General features: G+C 47.2%; 1 protein-coding gene across 1 annotated transcript in view; it reads left to right on the top strand.

Moving 5' to 3' along the window:
* Window positions 1-18,462, top strand: part of LOC132396901 (neuroligin-1-like) — a 404,856-nt gene extending 386,394 nt beyond the window's left edge. The window contains exons 5-6 of the mRNA XM_059974972.1: window positions 11,868-12,657; window positions 16,961-18,462. Of these exons, the coding sequence (XP_059830955.1) occupies window positions 11,868-12,657; window positions 16,961-17,780 (1,610 nt within the window). The 3' untranslated portion in view covers window positions 17,781-18,462. The remainder of the gene's footprint in view (window positions 1-11,867; window positions 12,658-16,960) is intronic.
* Window positions 18,463-19,305: the final 843 nt, after the last annotated feature.

The raw sequence follows: 19,305 nt of genomic DNA on the forward strand, positions 1-19,305 counted from the left end.
ATTGATATTATGAGGGATTTCACTGCCCCCCCCCACACACCCCATGTTTGTTCATAAATGCAAATCGTTCACAGTGGAACATTATTTTCTCGATGATGTTCCTGGAAGTGTGCCAATGTGTAGATGGATACTGTAGCAATGCGTTGACATTTACACAGCAGCTCCAAGGAGAGTGTTGATCTTTCTAGGATGTCCCTGGGAAGGTGGTGTTAGTGTTATCTTCATATCTTCAGCAGATTCTGTCAAATGTGTGGTTATTCACAGAGGTGCTGGATGTGTATTTATGTCATGGTGGAGTCCCTGGGAACCTACACTTAGTGGAACACTGCCGAAATTTGTTGAATACCCAGAGTGCTTCTTTAATCTTTGCACTAGGCCCAGGTGTAAGTGGATACTTGTGAGGTATCCCCAAGTGTGAATAGACATTTTTGAGGTAACCCCAGAAATGCTAATGCCTGTGGAGTACCCCCAGATATGTGAGAATATTTGTGAGATATTCCCTGGTGTGTTAGTACTTGCAGAATATCCCCAGGTAAGTGTTTATATTTGTCAGATATCCCAAGGTGCATTAATATTTGTGGATTATCACCAGGAATGCGTGATATTTGTGAGGTATTCCCAGGTGTGCTAGTGTTTGTGGAATATCTCCAGGTATGTGTGATTATTTGCGAGGTATCCCGAGGAGTTTTGATACTTCTGGGGTATCCCCAGGTGTGTGTGAATGTTTGTGAGGTACTCCCAGGTGTGTTAATTTCCACGGTGCTGCACAGGTGTGTTGATTTTCTCAGGGATCCCTAGGTAGTTTGTACTCTCTTGGTGCGCTGATATTTCCAGGTTTTGCCATGTGGATGTGAGGTGGAATCTGGGAGGAAGGGATTGATGGGAATTGTGTGGGGATGAGAATGGGATTTTCCCTGTTTTTTCAGAGTTTTATTTGGTGATTGTGGCATCACATTATTGCAATATTATGTTGCTCCACGATTCACATTCTTTGCAGATTAAAATTGCAGCTCGGCCTGTTCCATCCAGAATGCACCTAAACCCCCGTGGTGGAGTTTACTGTGTAACTCCTGCCCCTCATTGTACCTGTGGACAGTGTGTGCCCCTTCTCCAGTGACACCTGGGCATGGATGTAACCCTGTAAGAGGGGCAGGCTATCCTTGGGCAGAGTCTTGTACTCAATACCTCAACTGAGAAACTTGCCAGTGAATAACTGTGTGGTCTCCAAAACACGTCCTACACCATTGCATCTATGGAGACTCTCGATCTGTTCTCCACAACTTCAATATGATTGTGCCTGATTCAGCAGGAATCTCAATTCTGTCATCTCATACTTGAGCAGTAACCTTTCACCCCTTCACTTCACAAGAATCTGTCTCTGTCTATTTTGGTTGTTTTTAAGTGCTTGTGTGCAGTTTCTCATCAATTTTCTAGTATTTCACTGACTCTGCTGTGAATGCCCACAACAAATGAATCTCAGAGGAACATATACATGCTTTGATAATAGATTTCATTTGGACTTTGAACTTTATGAAATATATAAAGACTACTTCCAAGGATGACTTTCAAGGACAGTGGTGTTCTGCAAAGGTCCGTGTTGGGACTGCTTCTTTTCACATTAGACCATACGACATAGGAGCAGGACTAGCCCATCTGGCCCATCCAGTCTGCTCCGCCATTCAATCATGGTTGATCTTTTTTCACTCCTCCTCAACCCCAGTTCCTGGCCTTCTCCCTGTAACCTTTGATGCCGTGTCCAATCAAGAAACTATCAATCTCTACCTTAAATATACCCAACAACCAGGCCTCCACAGCTGCCTGTGGATACGAATTCCACAAATTCACCACCCTTAGGCTAAAGAAATTTCTCTGCACCTCTGCTTTAAAAGGACGCCACTCTATCCTGAAGCTGTGCCCTTTTGTCCTAGACTCTTCCCCCCATGAGAAACATCCTTTCCACATCTAGTCTGTCTAGGCCTTTCAATATGTGAAAGGTTTCAATGCGATTTCCCCCCCCCCCCCCCCCATCCTTCTGAATTCCAGCGAGTACTGACCCAGAACTATCAAGCTTACAACCCTTTCATTCCTGGACTCATCCTTGTGTACCTCCTCTGGACCTTTTATATGTCAACACTTTGAATGATGGATTTGATAGGTTTGTGGCCAAGTTTTCAGATGATACAAAAATGGATGAAGAGACAGGTAGTGTTGAGGAGGCTGGGAGCCTGCAGGTCTTAGACAGATTGGGAGAATGGGCAAAGAAGTGGCTGATGGAATATGATGTAGGGAAGTGTACAGTCATGCATTTTGGTAGAAGGAGCAAAGTTGTAGACTATTTTCTAAATGAGGGGAAGAATTAAAAACTCAGAGGTGCAAAGGGACCTAGGTGTCCTTGTGCAGGATTCCCTAAAGGTTAATTTGCAGGTTAGGTTGGTGGTGAGGAAGGCGAATGCAATGTTAGCATTCATTTCGAGAGGGCTGGAATATAGAGGGAAGGATGTAATGCTGAGGCATTATAAAGCATTGATCAGACCACACGTAGAGTATCGTGAGCAGTTTTAGGCTCCTCTTCCTCAGAAAGGATGTGCTGGCATTGGGGAGGCTCCAGAGGAGGTTCCCAAGAATGATTCCGGGAATGTAAGTGCCAATATATGAGGTTCTGGATAACTTCACTCAACTTCTCTAGCACCATCATTTAAATGTTCCCACATCCTATGGACTCATTAGGACTCTTCACCTCATGTTCTTGATATTTATTGCTTATTTATTTATTATTGGAATTTCTTGCTTTGTGTATTTGCACAGTTTGTTGTCTTTTGCACAGTGTCTTTCATTGATTCTATTAAGGGTTTATTGAATTTACAGCAAGAAAATGAATCTCAGGGTTTTTATGGTGACAAATATGTACTTTGATAATCAATTTACTTTGAACATAACTATAAATGACCTATATCCTGCTATATCCTTTAACGACCTTCTTCATAGTTCAAGGTCAAAGTAAATCTATAATCAAAGTACACATACATCACCAAATATAACCGTGAGATTCATTTTCTTGCGGGCATTCACATTACAACATAAAAAGACAATCAAATCAATGAAAAACTTTCACAAATAAAGATTGACACAACAACCAATGCGCAAAAAACAGACAAACTGTGCAAATAAATAAATAATGAAAACATGTGTTGTAGAGCCCTTGAAAGTGAGTCCGCAGGTTGTGGAATCAGTTCAGTAGGGTGAGCGAAGTTACCCACACTGGTTCAGGAGCCTCATATTTGAGGAACAGCTTCTTTCCCAAAGTGATCAGAAATCTTCATCTCTACTTCCTGCACTTTTTTCTATTCTGGTTCCATCACATTTAAGTTTTTGTTTTGCAAGATTGGTCTTGATGGCACTCAAAGTTTTCCACTGTATTTGGGCACAATGATAACAATACTAAGCCAACCAACCAATGCTCACAGGGTATAAATATTGTGAAAGTCAACTTGCTTACAGCTACAGCACTGTCCATTACAAACATGATTAACCTTAGTTAACACTGTAATCAGTCCTGTGGGCCTGTGTTGGGCCACTGGAGAGAGTTCGGCTACAAAGTTTTTAGAGCACCTGGATTGGTTAATCGTTATTTAATAAGAGTTCTTAATCATTTTGAGTTCCTTGTGTTTTGCTCAAGCAGCTCACCCTTTGTAATGTGGTCTCCTGGCACCTTCTGTTGAAGCTCGTTAAATTTATTTTGATAGGCTTGAGGATTCCCTGTTATTTGTATTATGTAAGTGGATGCCCGATTTAGCGCTACTGGTGGGGTCTTATTTTTGAGAATGTTATATCTTGCAGTGTCGCTTGGCCAAGCCACTGATGTCCTTTTGGAATTATTCTGAATAAACTCTCATCGCTACCTCTACGTCGGAGTCTGTCTTTCCTCTGCACTTGGGTTCCGATAGGGCCAGCGCACCCACATTGTGACAAACATTCACTTAAATTGAAATGAATTTTGCGCAACTTTAGAGAGAAAATAAACAGAACAACATCCGCACAAGTTGAAAGAGACAAAAATAATACTGTACGAATTAGTGTTCAGGTTTCTCAGGTCAGTTTGGGAAGTAATGGCAGTAGCAGAGAAACTGTTGAACCTTGAGGAGTGGGCCATCCCCTTCTCCAGCCCTTTATCTCTTTCACCAATCTACTTCCCAAATCTTTACTTCACCCCTTCCTCTCTCCTGGTTTCACCTATCACCTGTCATCATGTACTTCATCCTCCCCTCCCTCCACCTCCTTATTCTGACCTCCTCTTTCTTTCCAGTCCTGAAATGCCGACTGTCTATTCGCTTCCAAAGATGCTGCCTTGCCTGCTGACTTCCTCCAGCATTTTGAGTCTGTGGATTTGGATTTCCAACAAACTTTCTCATGTTTGTGACCATGTCACCATATCTGTTTCCTCAACTCTGTCTTGAGATCCAACCCACTACAAACAGGTAGGTGGAGGTAAAGTAGAGTCAGGCCACAGTATCAGGAGTGTATGCTCCCCTGTCTCGGGAGGAGCTGTCTACTGCCCTTCAGCAACTTCGGAGGGGTAAGTCCCCTGGCTGAGATGGACTAAGTGTAGAATTTTACCAGGCTTTCTGAGATGTCCTAGGGGTTGGCTGCAGCTTTGTCCTAGAGAAGAGCCTAGCCACCAGGGAAATGCCCCTCTCATGGCGGAGAGCAGTCGTGGTCCTACTGCCCAAGAAGGGAGACCTCTGCCTGCTAAGTAACTGGTGGCCAGTCTCCCTCTACAAGATCTTCACCCGGACAATGACCAACCATCTTGGTTCAGTACTGAGACAGGTGATCCATCCTGACTAATCTTACACGGTCCCGGGCCGCTCCATCCAGGACAATGTCCACCTAGTACAGGACCTGCTCCACCTGCACCAGGAGACTGGGTCCACGACAGCGTTTCTTTCTCTTGACCAGGAGAAGGCGTTTGACTGGGTAGACAACAGTTTCCTGGGGCACTCTGCAGGCTTTCGGGCTCAGACCACACATTGTGGCCCGAGTTCGGCTCCTATACTCTGCCGCAGAGTGCCTTGTTAAGGTCAATGGATCACTGGCAGCGCCCATTCCCTTCAGGAGAGGAGTACGTCAGGGATGCCCCATGTCCGGTCAATTGTACGCGATCTGAGTCGAGCCATTCCTGAGCCTCCTACGGCGAAGGCTGACAGGTCTGGTTCTGCGTGAACCGGACATGGAGGTCGTCCTCTCGGCCTACGCTGATGATGTACTCCTCATGGTGACAGATCCCAATGACCTGCGAAGGATGCGCGAGTGCCAAGAAGTTTTCTCGACGGCATCCTCCGCCAGGATCAACTGGGCGAAATGTTCCGGACTCTTAGTGGGTCAGTGGCAGGTGGACTCCCTGCCGGAGGAGATGATAGCTTTTGAGTGGAGTACTAGGCGTCTCCTCTATCTGGGAGTCTACCTGAGTCCTTCTGGGGAGACCTGGCTGGCGAACTGGCAGGACCTGGAGATGAAAGTCATGGCCTGGCTGGGGCGCTGGTCAGGCCTTCTCAGGGTGCTTTCCTATCGAGGCAGGGTGGTGGTCATAAACCAGCTGGTGGCCTCCATGTTGTGGTATCGGATGGTCACCTTGGCCCCTCCTGCCCCATTTGTTGCAACAATGCAGAGTAAGTTAGTGGACTTCTTCTGGGGCAACAGAAAACACTGGGTCTCTGCAGCGGACTTGTGTCTCCCAATGGGAGAGGGCGGACAGTCACTGGCATGCGTACGTACGCGACTGGTGGCTCTCCACCTCAGGACTCTGCAGAGATTCCTGTACGCCGAGCACCCTCCCAGGTGGCACGTGTTGGCGACTTTCTTCCTCCAGAGTGGTTGCTGTCTTCACTAAGACATGCGGCTACCACCGGCGGGTGTCAGCTGTGCTGCTTTGCGGAGTCTGCCCAGCTTCTGTCAGGACCTACTGAGAGTCTGGAACATGGTCGCCTCAGGTCGGGAATCCCCTCCTTTGGCGGAGGGCAGAGTCCTGGCCGACCCTTGCCCTACCTCAACGGATGACAGTTCGGGTCAAGTGTATGGAACAACTCAGGTTGAGCTGCTTGTCGAGCCCAGGCCCTGCAATCTCATCAGAGAGCCAAGTCCACACAACTTGAGCCGTCTCTCATCGACACCCACCGTCCCATTCAGGGATGCGAGTAGGAGGTATCTGTACGGGCTGCTGCTCCACACCCTTGCCCTTGTCCACCATCCTGACATGCCATGGCGGTCGGTCTTTCCAGCTGGAGGTGAGGAGGGTCCCCAGTGGAAGTCCCTCTACGAGGGGGTTCTTCCCATGCACCTGGGGGATCTCGGCTGGAGGGTACTGCATAGAGCGGTGCCCTGCAATAAGTTTTTCAGTTTGTACATGGATCTCCCACCTGCATGCCACTTCTGCGGGCTGGAGGAGACCATGTACCACATGTACATGGAGTGTGTGAGGCTGCAGCCTCTTTTTGCATATTTGCGTGGGCTGCTTCTCGCCATCTGGCTGCATTTTAGTCCCACCCTGTTTATATATGGTCATCCAGTAAGGAAGGGGGCATGGAGGGATGAGGATGTCCTAGTCAACTTGCTCCTGGGGCTGGTGAAATCCGCCATCCGTGGGTCTTGGAAACGGGTGGCGAGAGGATCTCCCCGGGCAGACTGCCTGGCGATGTTTATGTTTGTGCATGTTTGTATGTTTCTGCCCAGGTAAATATTGAGAAGGAACATGTGCAGCCCACGGCAACCTCAGAGGCATTCCGGGACTGTGGGGCTCCGCAGGGGGTAATTGCCATCATTGACAGAGATGGAAACACTTTAGTATAAGGTGTATTGTCTATTTGTAGTGAAGCAATTGTGTTAGTCACTGGTTTGTATATATAACACCGAATTTGTAATAAAGATATTTTATATAGAAAAAAGGAGTGTACAGGGAGTTAAGTAGGGGGCGAAGAGTGCAACCTCATGTTGAAGTTAATGGTATTAGAGATTTTGTTCCCTGTCCTTTCTCTTTGTGGTCAGTCGGTCAGGAAGTCAAGGATGCAGCTGCCGAGGGGGTTGCTGAGACCTGGTCTTGGAGTTGGGAGGTGAGCTTGTTTGGAATTCCGGTGCTGAAGGCAGAGCTGTATTCGGTAATGAGGAACCTGTGGGTGCCTTTGTTGTCTGGTTGCACCGGAGATGAAGACAGGGCCAGGGGGTGGTGCCTGTCATAGACCTGCTTTCAGCAATTTCAGCAATCAGAGTTTGGCTGGGAGGCTGGGATTCATGTGTGCCGTGACCAGCCTCCTGAAGCACTTCACGATGGTGAGGCCACTGGCCGTCGTCATTAAGGCATGTCTGCTATGCTGCGTAGCTTCAAAACATTCAATTAGTTCAAAGGAAGAAACTGACCGAAATGCGGGTCTGATTTTGAGTTTACTTTAAGTGGGGCCACTCGTATCATGTGGTAGCGTGATGGCATATGTATTGAACAATTTTTATGTATATCTCAAAATTAATCATTTAAATAAACATATATATATATATATACAAAATCACTCAAATTGTATTGAAATATTCAAACAACTTTATTTGTCTATTGAGATAGAGCATGGAACTTTTGGCCCCTTCAAGCCTCACCACACAGCAATCCACTTATTTAATCCTTGCCTAATCACGGGACAATTTACAATGACCAATTACCTACTAACCAGTAGCCTTTGGACTGTGGAGGGGAGCTGGAGCACCTGGAGAAAAATGCGGTCATGGGGAGAACAGGTGGTGGCAGGAATTGAACCTGGGTCACTGGTTTTGTAAAACGTTGTACTAACCACTATGCTACCATGCTGCCCTGATGGTGGAGTCACTGCCGATAGTCGGTGAATAAGGCACAGTAGTCATTTAGCATGTTACCTTGTTTTCTTGGGTACTGGGATGATCGTGGTCTTCTGAAAGCAGGTGGGAACCTCAGATTGGATTATGGAGTGGTTAGAAATGCCTGCAAATAACCCCACAAATTCATCGGCACAGGATCTAAGGATGTGGCGTGGGTTCACTCTCCAGAAAACTGATCTTACTGTACATCATAAGTCCAGGTGCCCTGCAGGCTCTCAAGGTAGGTGGTGACATTTCAGTCCCCCTCTGTACAGGACGTACAGAGGATGCAGTGAGCTCAGGGCGAGGGATGCATTGTCGTAGGTAATGCTGCCTGAGTTTGTTTAGTATCCTGTTGTAGCATGTAAGATATTTGGGAGTCCTCGTGCAGGATTTCCCAAACAAATTTGCAGGTAGAGTTGGCAGTGAGAAAAGCAAATGCCATGATAGCATTCATTTCAAGGGAACTAGAATATAAAAGCAAGGATGTAATGTTGAGGTTTTATAAGGCACTGGTGTTGGCGCGTGGCCTAGTGGATAAGGCATCGGTCTAATGATCTGAAGGTCACTGGTTCGAGCCTCAGCTGAGGCAGTGCGTTGCGTCCTTGAGCAAGACACTTAACAACACATTGCTGTGCAACAACACTGGTGCCAAGCTGCTTGGATCCTTGGAAACATCGGTGGCGTGGAGAGGGGAAGGCTTGCAGCTTAGGCAACTGCTGGTCTCCCATACAACCCTGCCCAGGCCTGTGCCCTGGAAACCTTCCAAGGGGTAAATCCATGGTCTCATGAGACTAATGGATGCCTACACATGAGGCCTCACTTGGAGTATTGTAAGCAGTTTCGGGCCCCTAATCTATGATAGGATGTGCTAACATTGGAGAGGGTTCTAAGAAGGTTCATGAAAATGATTCCAGGATTGAAAGGAAATGAGGAGTGTTTGATAGCTCTGGGACCTTACTGAAACCTATCAAATTTGAAAGGCCTCAATGGAGAGGATGTGGAGATGGTATTTCCTGTGGAGGGAGAGTCTGAAACCAAAGGACACAGCCTCAGAATGGAGGGACATCCACTTAGATCAAAGATTAGCTAGCAGGTGGTGAATCTGTGGAATTCATTGCCACTGGTGGCTCCGGAGGCCGAGTCATGAGTATACTTAAGGCAGAGGTTGATATATTCTTGATCAGGGCATGATGGGTTATGGGGAGAAGGCAGGAGACTGGGGCTGAGAGGGAAATCAGATCAGCCATGATGAAATGGCAGAGCAGACTTGATGGGCCAAATGGCCTAATTCTGCTCCTATCTCTTGTGGTCTTATGGTCTATACTGAGGTAATGACTTAGTGTTGTGCGATTTGGTTCAAGAACCGAATGTTTCAAGGGAACCAACTGTCCTTGAGTCTGGTGGTGTGAGACTTCAGGCATGGATGTAAGGTTGTTGGAAACAGGAGACTATAAAGGAACAAAGGGAGAGGGACTAGTCAAGTTCACTGTCATCCACACTAGTACAGGTGCAACGAAAAACTTAGAGCAGCACCACAGGTACATAGTGTCACAAGCAGGGGTAGTCTTAAAAGAAAAGATTTTTTCAATGCGTATGTAGATCGTCTTTTTTTGGGTATGCAGTGTTACTTGGATTGTTAACCCTTTATGTCTAATTGTTAGCCTTTGGATTAGCTCTGGGTTTTTACTTTGTGCTGCAAGTGTCTCATTTGGTATCACGGGGAGGGTTAAGCTCTCTTTGTATTTATCACCTTAATTCAATTTGGGAAATGGAGTTAGCACGGGATTTTCAAAGTCTTGTATTATAGTTGTAGTCTTTGGGGGTTATTGATTCGTCTGGACACTGCGGCTGTTTGATTGGACCTGGATTCTCATATGTTCTAGCGTGTATTTGGGGGGGGCATGTCAACCCCTCTCTGCTCAGTTATTGTATATCTTTGTCAGGTTAAACACTGACCAAGTTCTTCTACGTAACGTGAGTGAACTCAGTTCTTCAAGATTCAGTGTAATGCTCAAGTTCTTGTCAGTCTTGCTAATAATTTCTGTCTTAAATCTTTTGTTTTGGTTGAACTGCTGAAATCTCTGGGATTTCTGCGCTTGAATTCGCTAGTGACCCTGACAGGTACACACCATTCACGAGGAAGACACAAATTGTACAAGGAGGAACACGATCTGAACATTGTAATCAAAGTGGTCATAGTGTCGCTAAACTGGAGTGATTAGGGTTGTGTCAGGAACTGAATGGTTGATAGGAAGTAGTTGATCTTGAACATGGTGGTGTGGGACTTCAGGCTTCTGTACTTCCTGCCTGATGGTGGCTACAAGAAGATGGCATGGTGAGGATCTTTGATGATGTCTTCTTGAGGCAACACTTCTTGAAGTAGATAGGATTGATGGTGGGGAGGGGTGTGCCTGTGATGTTTTGGGCTGAGTCCACAACTCCCTACAGCTTCTTACGTTCCTGTACATTCGAGTGGGTATACCAGATCCATTCCAGTCGTCTGGTCCTTGAATCTGCTGATGTAGGACCTAAGGCTTCTGGACCTCCTGCAAGAAGATGGCACGGCCCAGATGGTAGGGATCTTTGATGATGGAATCCTGGACACTCCAACCATTCCTGAAGAGTTGGCAGCCTTGCCTGGGCCTCAAGGTATCCACACCCACCCTCCCCCTCAACTCCAAGGTGGAGAGCATGTCCTCCAACTCATTCACCACCATCTGGGGTGATGGAATTGTGGAGTTGCTAGAAATGGGGCTATCAGTCTGCCTCCCTTCCTTCTCCCAACCACAATGACAACCAAACAGGGTGGAATGGACCATCGGTTTTCACTGTGGTTTCTCTTGGCAGAAGGACCAGTAGACATTCAAGCTCGTTCTCCATTTGGGTGTTGACTGTTACTGAAATGAGGCTGGAGGTCAAGGTTCATGCATCTTGACCGCCCCCACCAAGGTCAAACGTACACCGGAACAGATGGAACAAGATCTGTGTGTGGTGGGCTTTGGGGAGAGGCACTTCTGTGGGAGGGACTGACAAAGATGGGTCTGTTCCCTGAATGTGGATAAGATCTCAAGAGAGGGGTGGGGTAGGGGAGTTCAAAATTAATATTGGGACCACGAAGGGAAGCCGGCTATGGGCTGGCTGGGTTGAAGCTTTAATGGGCTAGAGAGTAATAATTAATACAGGTAAAACTGCAGCCTCACAGTGGCAGAGATCTGGGTTCAGACCTGACCTCCGGCATTATCCGTGTGTGGAGTTTGCACATCATCTCCATGGGTTTTCTCTGGATAATACAATTTCCTCACACATCCCAAAGATGAGTGGACTCGGGTGGGCTAATTGGCCACTATAAATTGCCCCCACCCCTGAGGGGGAGGATCTGGAGGGCTGTTGATGGGAATCGGGGAGGATGGAATGGAATTGGTGTAAATGATCGATCAAGTGTTGGCATGGACTCAATGAGCCGAAGGGCCTTTTTCCATGTTGTACCTCTCAGTGGGGAGGAGGAGGAAAAGATTGAAATAACACTCTACAAGAGGGAACTGGATGATGTCTATTTGAGGGAGATGGAGGAAGAGTGGATATGGAGATGTGGAATGAAAGAATCAGCCCACAAGGATGTCGGAGTAACTCAGCAGGTCGGGCAGCAACTATGGAGGGGAATAAACAGTTGAGCCTCTTAACGATGACTCTCAACCTAAAACGTAGACTGCTTATTCATTTCCATAGATGCTTCCTGACTTGCTGAGTTCCTCCAGCACTTCCTGTGTACGTTGCTCAAGATTTCCAGCATCTGCAGAATCTCTTGTGTTTCTGGCAGGAACAGTTTACAAAGGGCTGCCACAGGAGGCTGGGCCGAACAGCCTCCCTCTTGTGTCGCAGGAGATGAACGATAGAGGGAAGGGGCTGGCATAGACCAATCGGAATGCATAAGCTGGACAGAGTGAATCTCGTCCTCAGGAAGCCCCGCCTCATCTCTCCATCTTTTCCATTTCCAGGCCTCTTCCAACGGGCAATTGCGCAGAGCGGCACTGCCATTTCAAGCTGGTCCGTCAACTACCAGCCGGCTAAATACACCAGGATGCTGGCCAAGAAGGTGGGCTGCAACTTTGCCGAGACTGTGGACATGGTGGACTGCCTGCGGAGAAAGTCCTACCGGGAGCTGGTAGATCAGGACATCCAACCCACCAGGTACCACATCGCTTTTGGGCCCGTGGTGGATGGTGATGTCCTCCCTGATGACCCTGAGATCCTGATGGAACAGGGTGAGTTCCTCAACTATGACATCCTGCTGGGTGTCAACCAGGGCGAGGGTTTCAAGTTTGTGGAGTCACTGGTGAACACAGAGGATGGCATCTCAGCCAGCTATTTTGACTTTGCCGTCTCCAACTTCGTGGACAACCTCTACGGCTACCCGGAAGGCAAGGACATCCTTCGGGAGACCATCAAATTCATGTACACAGACTGGGCGGACCGCGACAACGGCGAGATGCGGCGCAAGACCCTTCTGGCACTCTTCACCGACCACCAGTGGGTCGCGCCGGCCATTGCCACTGCCCGGCTCCACGCTGAGTACCAGTCTCCAACCTACTTCTACACGTTCTACCACCACTGCCAGAGCGAGATGAAGGCCGTGTGGGCAGATGCAGCGCATGGCGACGAGATCCCCTACGTCTTCGGCATCCCCATGATTGGAGTCACCGAGCTCTTCCCCTGTAACTTCTCCAAGAACGACGTCATGCTCAGTGCAGTGGTGATGACCTATTGGACCAACTTCGCCAAGACCGGGTTAGTTCACACTCAGTTCAAAGCACTCTACTAGACAAGAGAGGGGCAGAATAGCCTTTCGGGAGTGGTTGGACCATCTGGGTCTATACTCCTTGGAGTTTAGAGGAAGGCGGGGATCCTTTTGATTAGGGATGAGAGGGAAGATAAGTCAGCCTTGATCAAATGGCAGAACAGACAAGATGGGCCAAATGGCCTAATTCTGCTCCTGTATCTAATGGTCTTACTCAAACATATAACAGCCTGAAGGGACACAAGATACTACATATGCTGTAAAGGTTGCTGTGGTCCGTTGACCTGCACATGCCAAAGACAAAACCCCTTTTTAGTTCCCAAACTGTATATGGAACATAGAGCATACAGAACAGGAAAGGGCTCTTTAGCACCTGATTGTGTAAGAGACAAAGACTATTGTCAGATGCACAAGTACAATACATAAGACCATACGCCCATAAGATATAGTAGCAGAATTAGGCCATTTGGCCCATCGAGACTGCTCTGTCATTTCATCATGGCTGATCCATTTACCCCTCAGCCCCAATCTCCTGCCTTCTGCCTGTATTCCTTCATGCTTTAACTAATCAAGAATCTATCAACCTCTGCCTTAAATATACCCAATGACCTGGTGTCCATAGCTGCCTGTGGCAATGAATTCCACATTTTTATCACCCTCTGACTAAAGAAATTCTTCCTCATCTCTGTTCTAAATGGATGTCCCTCTACTCTGAGGCTATGTCCTTTGGTTCTAGATCCTTCCACCATAGGAAACTTTCTCTCTACATCCACTCTGTTTCGACATCTGGTAAGTTTCATTGAGATCCCTCCCCACCCCCCAACCAGCACCACAATTCATTTGAGTACAGACCCAGAGCCATAAATAGGTCCTTATATGATGAGCCTATCATTCTCGTGATCAAAAGACTATAAGACATAGGAGCAGAATTAGGCGATTTGGCCGATCAAGACAGCTCTGCCATTCAATCATGGCTAACCCTTTTTTTCTCCTCAGCCCCACTCCCCAGTCTTCTCCCCATAACCTTTGATGCTGTGTCCAATCAAGAACCTATCACACTCTGCCTTAAATATACCCAATGACCTGGCCTTCAATAAATTTCACAAATTCACCACCCTCTGGCTGAAGAAATTTCTCTGCATCGTTGTTTTAAATAGACTCCCCTCTATCCTGAGGCTGTGCCCTCTGTCCTAGATTTCCCACCATGGGAAACATGCTTTTCACATTTACTCTGTCTAGGCTTTTCAACATTCAAAAGGTTTCAATGAGATCCACCCTCATATTTCCAAATTCCAGCGAGTACAGACCCAGAGCCATCAAACATCCCTCATATAATAACCTTTTCATTCCTGGAATCATCCTCTGAACCCTCTCCAATGCTAGCACATCTTTTCTTAGATGAGGAGCTCAAAACTGTTCACAATACTCAAGGTGAGGACTCACCAGTGCCTTATAAAGCCTCAGCATCACATCCCTGCTGTTGCATTCTAGTCCTCTTGAAATGAAAGCTAAACTTGCATTTGTCTTCCTCACCACCGACTCCACCTGCAGGTTAACCTTTAGGGTGTTCTACACAAGGAGTCCCAAGTCCCTTTGCATCTCAGGTTTTTGGATTTTCTCCCTGTTTAGAAAGTAGTCTGTATATTTATTTCTACTACCAGCGTGCATGACCATGCATTTTTCAACATTGTATTTCATTTGCCACTGTCTTTCCCATTCTCCTAATCTGTCTAAGTACTACTCTGAACCCTCTTCAATGTCAGCACATCCTCTGAGAGAAAGGGGTGGCATAATGGTGTAATGATTAGCACAATGCTTTATAGTATCAGCAAACAGGGAACAATTCCCACCACTGCCTGTAAGGAGTTTGTACGTTCTCCCGGTGACCGCATGGATTTCCTCTGGGTGCTCCAGTTTCCTCCCAGAGTCCAAAGACATACTGGTTGATAGGCTAATTGGTCATTGTAAATCGTCCTGTGATTTGGCTGGGGTTAAAATTGGTTTGCTAGGCAGTGTGGTTTGAAAGGACAGAAGGGCCTATTCCACGCTGTGTCTCAGTAGATACATAAGAAGGAACCCAAGACTGCTCACAATACTCCAAGTGAGGCCTCTCCGGTCCTTTATAAAGACTCAACATTACATCCTTGCTTTTATATTCTAGTCCTCTCGAAATTAATGCTGACATCGCATTTGCCTTCCTCACTACTGGTTCAACCTGCAAATTCACCTTTAGCGAATCCTGAATGAGGACCACTTCTGTGTAACGAGAAAGCTACCTGTGTCACCATCGCAGACAGATAGCATACACAATGTTAGCTAGAAAATTAAATTAAGCAAATATTATATGCACAATTTCTGCAAGAAAGAATACAAATAGAGCAAAAAAAACCAAAACTGTGTCAAAATGATTAAGCTTCTGATGTCTTATCCCTTCTGCCTGCCAAGGTCCATAGTCTTTCATACCCTGTATATCTAAGAGCCTCTTAATCACCTAAGGAACCTGGGTCTTCTGCTCCACGACCGAGGGACAGAATTAGGCCATTCAGCCATCCAGTTTGCTCTGCTATTCCATCATGGCTGATTTATTATCCCTCTCAACCCCACTCTCCAACCTTCTCCCCGTAATGTTTGATGCCCTGACTGTCCAGGAACCTATCAGCTTTCACTTTCAATATACCCTAAGATCAGGGCTCCACCGCCGTTCATGGCAACATATTCCACAGATTCACCACTAACGACCCTACCCTCGCTGGCCGATCCAGGCACCCACACCACTGCGCAAAACGAAAAGGTCCCGCGCATCTCCTCTGAACTTTTCCATTCTCACTTTAAATACTCACCTTCTTGCATTAGACAGTTTGTGACTGGGAGAAACAACACTGGCTGTCTATCTCCGCCTCTCAGAATTTTATAAACCTCTATCAGATCTCCTCTCTGAGGCTCCAGGGAAAAACAGCCCAAGTTTGTCCAACCTCTCATGCCCTCTAATTCAGGCAGACTCCTGGCGACCCTCTGCTGCAACTTCTCCCAAACCTCCATAGCCTACCTGTGGCGGAACGACCAGAACTGAAGGCAGTACGCCAGAAGGGTGCTGAACAGACTTCTATAAGGCTGCATCATAACTTCCAGACTCTTTAACTCAATACCTCAACTTCTAAAGGCAAGCCTATGGTACGCTTTACCTCAAAATTCAAAGTGCCTGAAGTATGTCTATTTCAGATTTGTCTCCAGTCACAAAACAAAGAAACCCAAGAGAAACCATTAAAAAAGACCGTCAAACTCCCCAATATGCAGCAGTACGACTCAAGACATAAAGATCACTAAAATTACAAAAAATACATTTCATTTTAAAATTAATCATTATTGAAGATTAACAAAAGAAGATACATTAAGTCAACATGTCATTATGTACAATAAGGAATTAAATTAGCAAATAACTGATTAACAAAGCTAAGCAATATATCAATAATAAGAGGAAAAAAGAAAGTGTTAAGAATATTTTTTGAAAGGAAAAGAAGGAAAAAACCCTACTAACTAAAAAAAAACCCCTGCTAACTGGGAAAAAAAAACAAAACAAACAAACCCCATTGGGAGCACAACTCCGGACTATACATCATACAAGCTTCCATAAAAAACATCAATCCACCAACTCAAACCCACTTAAAGAAAAATCGGAAGGAAACCATATCAATTAAATCAGATGATAGTAGCGGGCGAATGAACCCCACCTTTTCTCAAAATAAAATCGAGGATCAAAAGTTCGACTTCTGATTTTCTCCAAACCAAGACATAGCATCACCTGAGAGAACCGTTGTATCAAAGTAGGAGCAGAAACATCAAAAGTTCAATGAAGGAATAGTGGAGTGTGCTTGTGGACCATTCAGCACTGGGTGTCAGAGGGGAAGAAGCTGTTCCTCAGTCTTTGAGTGTGGGTCTTCAGGCTCCTGCACCTCCTCCCTGATAGTAGTAATGGGAAGAGGGCACATTCCAGATGGTGAGGGTCCATAATGATGGATACTGCCTTCTTGAAACACCACCTCTTGAAGATGTCCTCAATAGTGTGGAAGGTTGGGTGAGCAGTTGGTACTAAAACCAGGTACATAGAAAGGTTTGGAAGCATACGGGCAAAACTTGGGTAAATGGAATCTTCTCAGTTGGGAATCTCGCTTGCGTGGACCAAAAGGGCCCACTATAAGACTCCGTAATGTGGCATTGAACACTGGGAGGTCATCGTCCAACATGACAATGCAGATTACGGTGATTTTGCTAATTCTGTCTCTCTCCCCTCTCTAGTGATCCCAACAAACCGGTCCCTCAGGACACCAAGTTCATCCACACCAAGCCCAACCGGTTCGAGGAGGTGGCGTGGACCAAGTTCAACTCCAAGGAGAAGCCCTACCTGCACATCGGGCTCAAGCCTCGGATTCGCGAGCACTACCGGGCTAACAAGGTGGCCTTCTGGCTGGAGCTGGTGCCCCACCTGCACAACCTCCACGACATCCTGCAGTACACATCCACCACCAAGCTGCCGCCCGAGGACCCCTTCCTCACCAACCGGGCTCACGGCAAAGGCTGGACCATCACCACCAAGAGGCCGCTGGCCACCTCACCGCCTGCGCAGGAACGCACTGAGGAGCCGCACAATTACGTGCGCCTGCCCGAGGACTCGCGGGACTACTCGACCGAGCTGAGCGTGACGGTGGCGGTGGGCGCCTCGCTGCTCTTCCTCAACATCCTGGCCTTCGCCGCCCTGTACTACAAGCGGGACAAGCGCCACGAGCTCCACCGCCGGCTCAGCCCCCAGCGCAACGCCGCCAACGACCTGGCCCACGCCCCAGAGGAGGAGATCATGTCGCTGCAGATCAAGCACGGCGAGCACGAGAGCCGTGACCTGGATGCCCTGCGGCCCCACGAGATCCTGCGGCCCGCCTGCCCCCCCGACTACACTCTGGCCCTGCGCCGGGCCCCCGACGACGTGCCCCTCATGAGCCCCAACACCATCACCATGATCCCCAGCACCATCAGCGGGATGCAGCCTCTCCACGCCTTCAATACTTACCCCGCGGGCCACAACAACACGTTACCCCACCCGCACTCCACTACCCGGGTATAGTGGGGCCCTTGGCGACCACCTTGACAACGGGCAGCCAGGAACAACGACTTTTAATCCTTCCACACCATGATCCAACCGATCTGACTAAAGTCCTTTCCTGTTCCCTCCCCACCCCAAACCCCACCCTTTGGAAACAATGATGGACATTGCAGAGAGAGAAAGACAGAGCATTTTTGCCTGATCGATTCGCTATTTTTCACGAAAAACCTTCCCCTCTTGTAATATAATACAACTTTTTCTTGGAGGGAGAGGGATTGATATCTTATTATTCTTTCCTGTTCCAATGTCCTCCCTTCTTCACTCCTCATCTCTAAGGAACGCTGACGACAGCTTTCCAATGCCAAGGTAGTCTTAGCTTTTGGCCCACCAGTGAGTTTTCTGTCAGAAGGTAGGAAAATGTGCCAAACATAAAAAGCCAAATTTATATTCAAGACACGTATTTAAAAACTGACCTGAGATTTGTTTCTCTTTCTTAAAATTTCTTTTACTGAGCCCATATGATTTGATCACTTGTCCAGAAAGTTAGCCTAGGCCATTTTTCACAGGGACCCACTGTCACTTTCACATTCTTGAAAGGGAGGAGGAAACAGCTAGACAAACGAGCGAGTTAAAGAACGCTCGCCAAACTGAATTCCCCAAAAGTAAGGAGAAGGCCAGAATATAGACCCAGTTAAAGAAAGCTGACCTTGCTCTCTGAACTGGGGATCAACTAGATTTCCAACAGTAAGGTCAAGACCAGAATATATTCCCAGGGTTAAAATTTCACCAGGGGATGCATATTGGCCCCTCCTGGGGGCAGAATTACAGAATTTCTTCCCCCCACCCCCCCCCCCCCGGTCAATAACCAACAACACTCCATGAACAGTTAGAGAGGAAATGTTTGATGGTGGCCATGTTCTAAGACTGCCTCCCTCTTGTCCAGTCCTTTCTGAGAGAGCGAGAGAGATGCATGGAGAGGTGACCCTATTTCAGAAAAGACTGATCCCCACCTCTCCCCCCGTTCCAGAACTGACCAAAACCCTTGCCCCAATCCCCCCTCAACCCCAAGCTCCAGGAGGTGTTAACTTCATCAAGGGAGCGCCACCTTTTCAGCTCCTTTGCCGGTTTGAGTCCTGATTCCTTTCTACCCAAGCGCAGGAAGTAGTACGCATCTAGTCTCTGCTTGACTTTTCAATAATGAGTGAAAGCTGTTCTGTCTGCAGAACAGGCAGAGAGAGAGACCTTTTAAGGACCGATTGAGGCCAAGGAAGTACGTGGAGATGGGAGGTCGCCGCTCCACCTCTCCGCAGCGATGGCCGAGCTATTCATTCTTGCAAACAGTTTTGTACATTATAGCCTTCAGCGAAACAAAAAGACTCAGCCCGACCTAAGGCCACTCGTTTCCCACTTGACTGTGCAGCTGGTGGCACCAGGCCGCTGTATGAAGGGGAATGTGTGGTGACCATTGCAGTTATCTCTTTCTTTTCTCTTTTGATTTCTGTTCTTTAACAGGCGTTTGTGACTTCAGTAAATAGTTTTGGTTGTC

Source organism: Hypanus sabinus, chromosome 7 (genome assembly GCF_030144855.1).
Source record: "Hypanus sabinus isolate sHypSab1 chromosome 7, sHypSab1.hap1, whole genome shotgun sequence".
Classification (NCBI taxonomy): domain Eukaryota; kingdom Metazoa; phylum Chordata; class Chondrichthyes; order Myliobatiformes; family Dasyatidae; genus Hypanus; species Hypanus sabinus.